The sequence below is a fragment of the Microcebus murinus genome, chromosome 8 (assembly GCF_040939455.1).
Source record: "Microcebus murinus isolate Inina chromosome 8, M.murinus_Inina_mat1.0, whole genome shotgun sequence".
NCBI classification, from domain to species: Eukaryota; Metazoa; Chordata; class Mammalia; order Primates; family Cheirogaleidae; genus Microcebus; species Microcebus murinus.
In genome coordinates this window covers 62,707,403-62,720,611 of record NC_134111.1, presented here as the reverse complement: position 1 = coordinate 62,720,611, position 13,209 = coordinate 62,707,403, and the positions used below count along the sequence as shown (strand labels likewise).

Sequence of the window (13,209 nt, the reverse complement as noted above, 5' to 3'; positions counted from 1 at the left end):
GCAGTTAGTCTAGTGTGTTAATAAGGTCTACAAGGATTAGAACCAGTCAACATATGAATTATGAAACTTCTAGTAAACCTGAAGAACAGAAGAAAAAGATCAACTCATAGGGGAAATTGTGGTATCCCTACAGGGCTGTGGAATATTATTCACAACCATAGCAGGTGTAGACTTAAAAACCAGGAAATATAGGGTTCAACTAAAAAAGGCTTTGTCGCCTAAAAACAAAATAAAATAAATAGCATATACTTCTCAACATGCGAACGTTCCCAACATAAATGGAAGGTATTCATCTACTATAGGTAACAAGGTAGAGAAAAATGTTATAGCAATGTTTTGACAAACATCACAGATAGTAAAAAACGTCATCGTTAAGCCTAGTTATTTTAAAATGAAAATAGTTATTGTGATGTTTTTACTTAAGAAATTTGCCATATATGTTTGAAAATGTTTTTCCATCATTTGTACTTGAGTTTATGTTTTTTCATTTCAGCATATTATGGGGGTACAAATGTTAAGGTTACATATATTGCCCATGCCCCCCTCACCCCTCGAGTCAGAGCTTCAAGCGTGACCATCCCCCAAACGTTGCAAATCTCACTCATTGTGTAATTGAGTTTATTGACTTTTGAGTATTTAAAATTATAAATTGTTATTGAATTCTAGAATAATTTTTTCTAGTCAAACTTTAAAGATGTATTCATTAAAAGAATCTTAATTCCAAAAACAGGAGTCTACAGTTTCAAAATAAACTGAGGCTCAAAATAAAAAGAAAAGGGAGAAACCAAGTCAAGGAAAGAATATATCTCTTGGTTGAGCAAACAAATTCAAATCTAAGAAAATAGGGCAGTTTTCTCAGAAGAAATTAGCCCTTCAATTGATTTAGAGAGAGTTTACTGATGGAATTAAATGGTTTCACGGTATCCAGCTATCAAGAAATCCACCTGTAAAAGGACCAAAAGGTGAGTTTATGGGGTCCAGATAAAACAACACTGTGGTGCAGTTTAAACATTTTTCTAACCTGTAGTTCAAGGGGAGGGTCACTGATCATTTGACACAATTAAGTATCAATAGGTGAATCACTTTTGATAAATTGATTAAAACATCTCTTACCACCATCCAACTACCTTTCCTATAGTTCTTACATCTCAGTTTTCCCATCTTAGTTTCTCTTCTGAAATGAGAAAGTGATGACCAGCTCATGAACATCATACATTTGGCAGTTACGTTTCTGATTTATAGTATATTTTGTCACAAATCAGTTCCTTGAGAATTTGGGTCTCCTGTGACTCCTCCGGGGGCTGAATCATTTCTGACAAGACTCCAAGAAATCATTTCTGACAAGACTCCAGGACTCTCTTAGATGCAGACCAAGCCCTGGAACAAAGGGCTCTGGGCTCTGGCACTTTCAGGGCTCCATGTGGAATTATCTATCACAATGCCAGTATGGGGGGGCCATCATCTCCACTGTACTTGTGAGTGGATTCAGAGCCCAATTTTCATCAAACTGATCGAAGCTATTTCTAGTACATTAATTTATAAAAGTTATAGGAAATGTCTAAAAACATGGCAGCTATGGTGATTCTAAAAAACACTCTAAAGCTCCCCAATACAAACTGCCTGAATTTAAATATTGTTCAATTGACTAAGCATCTCTTCTCTTGGAGATCTAACATTTTAAGTCCAAACAGCCTCTGTGTTATCATTTTGACTTAGGTTTAAAGTCCAAAGAGTATTTTAAAAGGGAGTGAAGGGAATATGTATCATTTTCTCTCTAAGGTGTTTTGGGAATTATAATTTGTTTTACATTCTATCAGATTATCTTAATAAGTCTCACTAGATGGAAAACAATTTGTCTACGTTCAGCTTTAATAGTAAAAATGTGAACTTCGGAGACATGAAGCATAAAAGATATATCAAGTTCATTATATAAACAAAGGGTTTATTTTACTTCAGGGAATATAATGACTAAAAAGTAATAATTGAATGTGTACTAGACAGACAACTCTAGAGGAATGTTTTATAGTTTATCCAAAATTAAACAATGCATCAAGTACATTTTAGATTTACTTTATTATTTTTAATGAACTATGTTTAACATTTTACAAATCTTCAGATTGTTACAGTTTTCAGCAGTAAATATAGCAGTAACATCAATAAATACGCTGAAATATGAGAGTTCTCTGAAAGAATACAAAAGATAGAAACACTTGGAAACAAGGGGCAAAATGTCAACTCTAGGTCTGAAACAGAAATTAATACAGCTGAATTCCTTTACAATGCTGGCACATGGGGAAATGAGTAACTCACACCTTGTAAATGAATTTGTAACTTTGAGCTTTATCTTTCTGGGAAGTTTTGAGGGACATAATTTGACCCACAGATCTCTAAAACCCTATATTATATATTGATACCAGAGGATTCAAACACACAGAAAATGATCTGAAAATGATTGCCAAAGCAAAGGAAGTGCTTTTATTCATCAACATTTGTGATCTTCATGGCCTACTATGTATTATAAAAGGGTATAATCCCTATATAACTGCATAAAGTCATAAAAATTGATTTTACAAACTCTCAAGATCATATTATGTATTCAAAAATACATATAACTGTGCTTTAGTAAATGAATCCATCAGTTGAGACAATTTTGCCTTTAAGGTATATCCAAAGTATATACAAATAATCCACAAATGTTAACAATTTGTGACTAAAATTATCTAGGTTTCCATTTGCAGAAAAATTGTATTGGTTTTCAATTTAAAAATTTAAGAAAGTTGTAAGTATTGATTTATCACTTTTGGGTTAAGAAAAAGTAGATGGCTTCAGCTTTTTAACAGGAAATCTGTGAACTACACACAAATGAGAAGTCACATTCTTTTGATCATTAGAAAACATAAATTGCCTATAATTCCCAATTGAGAACAGCATGTGCAGTATAAAGAAAAAAGTTTTATTCTGAAACCAAACAAGTAGTTCTAGAAAAGCCCTTGGGATACATAGTCTCATTTCCCTTACACAAGAATGAATAAAATAAATGCCATACCTGAATGGTAAAATGGTATACCCTTATACCAATCTGTGTATTTCATTACCAAGCTGAGATGAAACATTTTTATTTAAAGGTGGGAAAATATATACATTAAAAATATTGAGGAGGTACAACATTTTGCTATATAGTTTCTAACTCAATCCAACATAAACAATTATCAATATATACTGGATTCAAAAAAGGATTAAACACACAAAAGCGAAATGTTACATGCAAAATTCATTGTTCCAACATGAAACACTAACTCTATTTCTTAATAAAACTGCACATCTGTATAATCTGGCTAACAGAAAATGCACACGTAAGATGTTATTATATCCTTCTAATAATGCAGGTCTATATCAAAGGCACTTCAGCAGAGTACTAACTTTTTAACCTTTTCCAAATCATTTTCATTCATGCTGCTTTTGATGTATCTTTCTGTATAGGACTAATAAGAAGCTTCATCTAATGGTGAGCCTTATCACTACTCTAATGATAAAAAGCAGCAGCCTAGGAATTACACAAAATGTTTATTTCTTCTATGGATTGGGGTAATACATAGCAAACATTTGCCTAGGTCTTTATGTTCTTTGGGTTAATATAGAAAGGTAGGACAGTTACCTGACAGGACATGTTTCAGAAGTGGTCATAAGAAAAAATTGCTGAAGTCTACTATCTTAGGGAAGAAAGCTGTTGTCTTTCATTGTACATTTATCTACAATTTTACTAAAGCTAATGTGGCCATTTTGGTTCTTTCAACTTGTTTGCCTGGTTTGGGTCTCTATGTTGCTCCCATTTTGAATAATAGGGGATGAAAAATCAATTTAGTTTCACTTTTCCCCCAAGGGAAAAAGGGAAAAGTGCTTCAGATATTTGTCTTCATGGAAATTTTAAGAAAAATGGGATGAGTTGATTTTACTTAACAATAAACTTTCATTTTTAGGACATACCAATGATAATTCAGAGTTGAAGACACAATTAAAAACAGCTGTTAAATGTATGCACACTGAATTCTTTGCTATAATGAAAAGAATGTGGATATATTACGTACAAAACCGAAAAAAATGTTGTAAAGGTTATCAGTGACTTAAGGAAAAACTTTTACTTTTCCCCTGAAGTTGAAACTATTTTCCTCATACCCCTTTTATGAATGTCAACATCTGATGTAGAACTAATATCCTGAAGGTATTTTCAAGTCTCAGAAAACTGGCATTTCTTTTTCTGCCCATCAACATTTCAGGGGAAAAAATTAATGTTTATCTCCACATATTTTGTTAACTTTTTGGTGTTCATGAAAAATTGTCAGATCATTGATTTTCTTATTTTTTAACTTGATAGCCTTTAAATGACTGAGATTGGGATTTTGGAATAGAGGAAATATACTAAAACTGACTTTAGCCTACATGTATCAGTGAGCCTTAAACTAAAGTCACAGACGTTTTTTTCAGATTGTTGAAGGGTAGAAAAAAAGTAAATTTAAAATAAAAATTCAGTATCGGAACATTCATTTCTCAAATTTTGAAATAAGAAATTAACATCTTATTTATTCTGTGAAATTATATCCAAAAACAATCAAAGAGCTGGTGTCTCCATCTCTAATGACCAAGCAGCTTCTTGCTCATCTTATGTGAATGTAGGATTTACTTTTGGGATGACATAATACACATGCTGTTTATCTCAGAAAATGTTTGGTTTTAAACTCCAGTATAAACATCAGTCCAGAACATGTATCAAGTAATTCTCAAGTACAGGCAGAGGAGGAAATAATAATATTTCACAAAACATGATACCTGAAGAAGACAGTTTCATTTCTAAATGTTCCATAGGGTAGTCACCAAGGCAGAGGCAACCTTTTTGTAAGCAATTTTAGTAGTACATGTTTCACTGTGTTATTCTTAACATAGGCAGGGCTAAATTGGTTGATCGAGCAACATTGTCAGATAATATCTTGATGCCATTTTACATTTTGAAAACTTGGATACTTCAGATTCATCACCCAAAAATAAATGAAAAGAATAGGTCTCTTGGTATCTTTCTGATTACTGCATTACCATTTCACTATTACTCTGCTTGAGACATGTCCAGGGACCATGAGATTGCTCAGTCTCAGCTTCTTAAGTTCATACTGCAATTTACAACAAGGAGCAAGAATAGACAGCACAAGACAGCAGACACACAACCACCCTAGGAGTTAATTTATGGGGATCAGTGGGCGTTCCTCTCGCTTCTTCCAGATATTAGTCTTGCTATCTCTTTTGGCTAGTGGTGGTCTGCCCCTTCTTTTAGTGGGGGATGTATTGGCTTCAAAATCTTCAGCAGTGCTTTTTCTTCCCGGGGACTCTTCCCCAGGGTGCTCCATAATAACTCCACTCCCTCCATCTAGGATGTGCCTTAAAGCGGGGTCCTCGGGGGAGCAGACAGTGGTTCCACTCTCACTGCTGCTGAGGTCTAAATCTTCTAAGTAAAGGATCTTGGGTTGATGCATGCTTTTGATGAATGTTTTCTCCCTCTCAAGCTTTCTACTAGAGTGATGCTCGTTCATGTCTACCCCAGAGTCCAGACTTGTGTCATTGCTCTGGGTTCTCTTGCCCTTTTTCAGGTCTATAAAGGAGTGCCTCACTTGCGCGACTGGCTTTCCATCAAGAGAAACAAACCAGGCTCTGGGATGGGGGGAGGGCTTTCCTTTGGACAGCTCCAGGAGGGTCTGTTCTGAAATTCCTTGAAGTTCCGATGAGAATGGAGTCATTACAACAGCCTCGTTTAGTGTTCCAGGAACAGAGACGGATTCCAGTAAGCTGTTCGAATATCGGCTCCAATCTGAAGTCTGGGATGGCAAACTCTGTTGACCTTCAAGTATGATATTCTCTTCCCTGGCATCTGCAGGCTGTGCATGAGAATGCATTGGCATTTTGGGCAATGTCTGTGTAAAGTTCTCTCTGTTTACTGGTTCCATCAACTGGCCATAGACTAACTGTCCCTTTCTTGGCAAAGTAGCTGACTTAGTAGCATGTAACTGCTCTGGAGTGGAGAAGAGGTCGGATGTTTGAAGGATGGCAATGGGTTGGCTATAGATATGCATAAGCTGCTCAGGAATGTGGGAACGCCCATACACCTCCTCATTCCCTGGGAGATACCTCTTTTCCTCTTGAGCATCACCTAAAGATGAAGATAGATTGTTGTTAATATGTTTAGGTTGTTTGGATCCTACATTGGGCTCCAAAGACTGCGTTGGGTTTCTCGAATAATTATTTTGATTGACTGACAAAAATGAAACATCTTCATTGTAGATTTTAAAATTGTCCCGAGTTTTTACCATGGAAACTCTTTCTTCCGCTTCTGTCTTTGATGGTTCCTTTTTCTGAGGGCTATATGAGGAGTTTTTGGCATTGAGTAACTGTGACTTGTCCTCAGCTTTTAATGCAACTTTGACTGAACTGATGTGATTTATGTGTGTTGTTGAAGTCGTCTGGTCTCTCTTGAGAACCTCAAGCTTAGTGATATTTCTTTCTCTTTTCTGTGGAGTACCACACTTATCCCTAAAATAGAAGAGAAGGCAAAAAATATTTAAAAGTTATGATCTGAAAGGTTCATTTTTTCAAAATAACCCCACAATCTGCACATCACAGGTTCAATGCTACTGTTAGAATATATCCGTTTTTATTTTTAATCTACATATTTCAAAGACTAAACTATTTCTAAAATAAACTTTGTAATGCACAGAACATACTGAAATACTATAATTTGATGGTTCATATCATACACATTAATATTGTGTATTCATATACATGAATATTGTTCTTACCTGCAATAGCAAAGCAGTATAGCAAAAAATCCAATGACAATGACTATTGTTCCACCTAATATGGCTGTAAGAAACACTGTGTGGTAGGCAGTTATGTCCTTGGAATCTTCATTTACACCTGAACCTACATGGTTCAATATAAACAAAGAAAATGTTATTTTAGATCAAATGTTCAACTATGTCACATTCTGGGTGAGGCAAATTGAGTATGTGTACACACTTTTGTTTGCTTCTCTCCTATGGCAGACTTCCCTGTGGGTAAAGTATTCCCTATTCTCTGACCTTAACCAGTTGACTTGTTTTGACCAATGAAATGTGAGCACACCTTAAGTGAGGCTGCATGGTGTGCCTCTGCTCTCTTGCTCAGGCCTTCTAATATGTGAACATTGGAAAGTCACTACTTCTTCAACCTGGGGCCTAGAATGAGAAAATCCATTGAACTGAACCAAGCCAAGCCCAACAGTATAGAAGTCAACCCCAAACACTTGTAAAATATAAGTAGCAAATAAATGTTCGATATTATTAGCCACTGAGACAGCAGGGTTGTTTGTTACTGTAGCAATGCCTGCAGAAATTGCTATCTAGATGCTGCTATCACAGAAACCTAAAATATTGACACTGGCTTCCAGATTAGACAATGAGTAGTGAGGAAATGGTTTTAAGAGGCAGTAAAGTGGTAACCCAAGTAGCAATAAATTTGGCAAAATAATCTGGGAGAAAATATTTCTAACTAATTTAAGCTTTGTGCTAAGAGGTTTTGAAATACAATGTTGGTAGTGACTGTTGATTAGCTGCATTTGATTAAAAAAATTCTGAAGTTAAATTAAAAAAAAAAGAATTTGCCAAAGCAAGCAGGGATGTAAGGAATAGAGAGATCCAAAAATTCTGGGACTTGAAGAACTATGAGTTATAACTCCTTCCACCTACACTCTAGAACAAGACAACACCCCAAGTAAGCCAAGCCCAGCAGAGGCACAATTGACCCACTATCCTCCTGTTTTGACAGAGCACACATATATACAAATGAGGCTTCCATCAGCACCAAGGACACTGGAAGAAACTGAAAGACCCACCAGGTCTATTAAGTCTATTTTTTAAATTCTTTATTGTCTAATTTTATAAAGGCAAAGTAATAATAATGATTTTAAAAGTTTAGAGAAGCAGCATTGTGGATTTCCATATAGACTTTGGAACCAGAGTGTCTGAATTAGGATCCTGGCCTCATCATTTATTTTTATGTGGTCTTGGGCAAGTTTCATTTCTTTGTATCTCAGTTCCTTCATCATTTGTAGAGCAGTAATAACAGTTATATCTAACCCATGCGAGTTGTCCAGGATGAAATGAGTTAATACTTGTGAAACAGATCAGTGCTTGGTTCATGATGAACACTCAGTGTTAGCTCTACCACACCTTTGTTGTTGAATGAAGCTTCAAGGTTGTATAAAAGACATTCTAGTATTGGCCACAGTTTCACAGATGGTGACTGAAAATAAAGCCTTTATCTTTTCTAATAGGCAAACAAGTAGAGCAATGCATAATATGAAATTTCTTCAAAAAAAGAAATGCAAGTAACTTAATCCTATCTGCAGACTCCTAAGGAGGATCAAGAGCTGCAGGACAGTAAAGTTTGATTACAACTGGGTATATATTAATACATGTTTCCACAGTGGAGTAATGCCAGCAATTTTCACCCCACAGGAATCCAACAGAACTCACATTTGGAAAATAGGTTGATAACTATTGGGCTTGCTCCAAATCCTATACATAAGACAGTAGCAAAAGAGTATGCATCTGTGCTTGTGTGTATGCCTGGGGGTTAGAAAAGTAGAACATCACAATGTATTTTCATTCAAATAGATTTGGAAATGCATATTGAAAACATTAATAAACACTTGTTTATTAAATTCTATGCTCTGCCAACTACTTTCTCACAACAATCTGAAAAATTATTTTAATCTCTTGCATTTAACATTTTCACCAAGGAATTCTATTTAAAATTTAATTTAAAAAACAAAATTTAGTACATTATAATAACCACATTATTACTAAAGTAGCTCTGGCACATCAGACACTAATTAGCCCATCATAGGACCAATTTTGATTTTATAGTAATAATCACATCTTTAAATGTTTAAGAATATTAGGTAGGGATTGTGACATTATACGCGCGCGCACACACGCTCTCTCTCCTAGTTTCTGACACAGCTTCTAAAACCCTTGGAATTTCCTGAGCAATAAGGGTGCTAGAAGAATCTTTTGTTCTATTATTTGGTCTTTGACCCCAGTTCCTGACACAGAGTGCCTAAATCCTTGGAATGTCCAGGATGATAGGAGAGTCTTTTGTTCCAATGAAGCAACTGTTGGTGGACTCCTGGATGGGGGCTGGTCACCTGAAAGACCAGGCCATGGTCAGAAGCTTGAAACCTTCAGCCCTACTCCCAGCCTCTGGGGAAGGGAGAGGGGCTGGAGATTGAGTTAATAATCAATCATGCCCTATATAATGAAGCCTCCATAAAAATCCCAAAAGTATGGGGTTCAGAACACTGAATACATCCATGGGCCAGGAGGGTGGTGTGCACCCCAGCTCTATGGGGACAAAAGCTCCTGCACTCGGGACCCTTACAGACCTTGCCCTGTGTACTCCTTTATCTGGCTTCTCATCTGTATCCTTTATTATACTCTGTATAATGAACTGGTAATGTGTTTCCCTGAGTTTTCTGAACCTCCATAGCAAATTATTGAGCCTAAGGGAGAAGGTTGTGGGAATCCCCAATTTGAAGCCATGTCCAATAGTGTGGGTCACCTGGGGACATGCTACTTGGAATTGGCATCTGAAGTTGGGACAGTGTTGTAGGATTGAGCCCTTAACCTGTGGGATCTGATGCTAACTTCATAATAGAGAGTATCAGAATTGAACTGAGTTATAGGACATCCAGTCAATGTCCACTGAGAATTGGTTGGTATGGGAAAAGGCCACGTGAGGACCTTGTGAGAAGGTAACATCTACAAACCTTACAGCACCATGATCTTGGACTTCTATCCTCCAGACTGTGAGAAACTATATTTCTATTGTTTAACCACTTCGGTACAGCGCTCACCAGCCATGAAACCTTGCTCACAACCGGCACTCATAGTCCACGGGATAGTTTGTGCTGTGCATTGACGACGAATCCATTTTGCTCTTGTGATGAGGAAAGCTTTAAAGCACTGAAAGCTTGTTTTATTTTACAGGCAGCTTTACTTGTAGTGTAAATCAGAATAGGTAACATATACATATATGTTTTCATTATGTTATTTTTAAATGTTCACAATTTTATTTTGATAAATGAAAAATTAGAAAAGTGAATTCAAAATTATAGTTTTATTTCATTTATATCAAGAAATAAGGCAAGTTTTTGAATATTACGATAAATTTTATTCTTTGGTATGATAAATTTCAAAGCATGGGGCTACACATAGGCCAACATTACATTGTTTACAATAGTATCTAGTACTACGCCTTTTATTATTTTTTGAGCGTACAATACATCTTCTTAATGGATTTTTCCTTTTTGTTTTATCACTATTGTAAGGTGCTGGAAAATGTCTTTCTCTAAAATGAGACTTTCTGATGCAGTACAAGGGTTGTATTGCCTTGATTCGGAGTACTGTCGTAGAAGTTTTGTTATTGACTCTAAAAGTCGACGCTTAGCTGTGTGCCTTCATATCATGGCTGTCAGCTAAAGTCGATGCTTGTATGGAAGTGGTTAAGCCATCCAGTCTGTGGTATTTTGTTTTGGCAGCCTGAACAGACTAAGGCAATATCCAACTCCCCTGCTTTAGAAACAAGAAAACTAATACACTCAAGATGGGTAAGTACCTATTTCAAGCTCACTCAATTAATTACAAGCAAAGCCAGCGCTATCAAGTTATCTATACTTCTAGTATGGGGTTCCATTGTTTATGATATGCTTGCACAATAGATTTTTCAAAAGAATCACTAGAAGGTTTCTAATTCAAACTAATTGAGAATCCCATACTTTTATTTTAGTACTCTGATCCACACAAAATCTTTTCTAACAGATAAGCTAGGACAGAACTTTACCTGTTTTAGAAAACAATTTTGGCTTTTATAATTTACAAAGCCATCTTATATAAATTGATTGTTTCAGATATATTCTTAGTGGACGTATATTCATTTATAAAACTCAAATGCTTCTTAGGGTTATTTTTATTAAAAATTAAATAACTTGGATTTAATTGAGTTAAAGTATTAAATATTAATTATTCTTTTTCATCAATATTTCATTATAGTTGCAAATTTAGAATGGGATAAGGCCAGACAGCTGGCAAGACTGCATGATATTTTACATCATGAGGAGCAAAAGTAACTATCCTCTGGTTCTAAAAATAATATTGTAAGCACTAAATTCAAATAGAAACAAAAAGAACATCCCTCTTGATCAGGTATGGATAATGATTCATATTTCTTTTACTGGAATACTAAATTTTGGCTTCACTGAAAAGTCTTATCATGGATAGTTTTAAATTCAAATATTGCCAATATAAAATGAAAATAAAAATCAAACTGGCTTACCAAAACTCTTTTAGAAAACCCTGAGAGCCTTCAAAATAATAGTTGTTATAAAGTTAGATGGTAGAATGCTGCAGAGAAACATATGTAAAAGGTCATCCATGTCCCAGACCAAGGTACGTATTGGGACTATCCCTAATCTGCTGTGCAGTCAGCAGTAGCTGCCTCTCAGCTGGAAGCAAAAACACTTGACAAACCCAAAGGATCATCCCTGACACATGACTGAAGATGATAAAATTAGATGTATACATTCAACTTTCACTCTAAGATCTTCACTAAATGTTGCTTTGTTTTGATTCTGTAAATACACAAACCTACAAAGATAAAGGAAAATGAGACAACAGATGGCAGCAACAAAATGCTGAAGACCAGAAAGTTAATTTAGCAAAGCTGGTGGTAGAGAAAGCGAAAAAAACACCCAATTTATGGCAGGAAACACGCAAGGATCCTGAAAGTGGTAGCAGGCTGACAGTGCAACCAGCCTAGACAAAAGCAGGTGAGAAGATTTTTTTTTCAAGAAGATTTAATGGATAAAATAGGCAATGCTTGAGTATTTTGAGAAATTTATACAACTTGAGATGAATGTAGGGTTTGGTTTCCTTATGTACAAATTATTTAGATCATTTTATACCATGTTAAATCTAAGGACATGCTCATTTCTCCTGGAATATGAATGTCCCTACTGGACAATTCATTGTTTTTTACCACCAGCTTCCATCTACTTTCTGTTCAATATGTAAGTCCAATTATCATTTAGTATATCACTTGTCTTCTCTTAGAAATAGCCACTATTATTCAAGAGGGCACTATTATTCTGGAACTTTTCCCCCCATACCCCTATGAAGGGTATACTCATGACCCAATGGGATAATCATTCTTCATCCTTATAATGATCAGGAACATTGAGGAAAAGACTGGAAATGCTTGGAGCCAGCCATCACACAGCGGCAACCTGGCAAAGACAGTCAAGCAGGCCTGCTAACTGGGCCTCCTGGCGCTGCAGGGATTCCTGGCTTTTAGCATTTGGTTCTTCAGCCTTTCCTAGGATCCGGTGAACTCTCCACATACTTCTAATACAGTAAATTCTTTAAATTATCCAAAATCTTTTTCTGTTGTTTGAAACCAAAAGTTTTAACTGATCTGGGTAGAATTTATTTATGACAAAGTAAACCAAGAAAATCAAACTTCAGTCTTCACAGATTGATCTATCATATATTCATATAAGGGGACTTAGAGTTCACAGAGCTTAATCTTTTCTTATACACATGGAAAAAAAGCTGAGATCAAGAGATTAAGTGCTTTTCCCAGTGTCACAAAGCTGGTAAGTGGAAATGCTTAGAATGAAACTGAGGTCTGCTGATATCAATTACAGCAAGACTAACTGGATTACTTTTAAATATTACTTTAATTTTTACAATACCTCTAGTTCCTGGAAGTGGAGCTGCTATCCAGTAGCCCAAATGTGGTGCATCATATGTCCAAATTAGATGACTGTTATATTCCTTTACGATTCCCCGGCCATGATTTACCCAAGCACCTAAAAAGGAAGGTAAGTAAAAAATACCAGTTAGTTATGGTTATATATCTTTAGAGCTGATAGGATTTTGCTAACAATCATAGGTTATAGCATACTTCACAGGACTTTTTCAAAGATTATGAAAATTGTGGCAATATATTATCCTAGGATAATATATATTATATCATATTATAGACATACTATAATATATAAAATAGAATAATTTGGATGATTTGTTATGATCAAAACAAATCATTATAAATAAAGGATACAATGCAGAGATA

At 35.6% G+C, this 13,209-nt stretch overlaps 1 protein-coding gene across 2 annotated transcripts in view; it reads right to left on the bottom strand.

Moving 5' to 3' along the window:
• Positions 1-4,550: 4,550 nt before the first annotated feature.
• The window catches only part of FAM171B (family with sequence similarity 171 member B), a 62,937-nt gene continuing 54,278 nt past the window's right edge, over positions 4,551-13,209 (bottom strand). Inside the window, exons 6-9 of one of the 2 annotated variants that reach the window (XM_012779479.2) lie at positions 12,830-12,946; positions 6,837-6,960; positions 6,348-6,570; positions 5,868-6,190 (exon numbers count right to left, since the gene is read on the bottom strand). In XM_012779479.2, coding sequence (XP_012634933.1) covers positions 6,002-6,190; positions 6,348-6,570; positions 6,837-6,960; positions 12,830-12,946 — 653 coding nt within the window. In that variant the 3' untranslated portion in view covers positions 5,868-6,001. Of the gene's footprint in view, positions 6,571-6,836; positions 6,961-12,829; positions 12,947-13,209 lie in introns of both variants that reach the window. The other variant, XM_012779478.2, reaches the window with a different exon arrangement.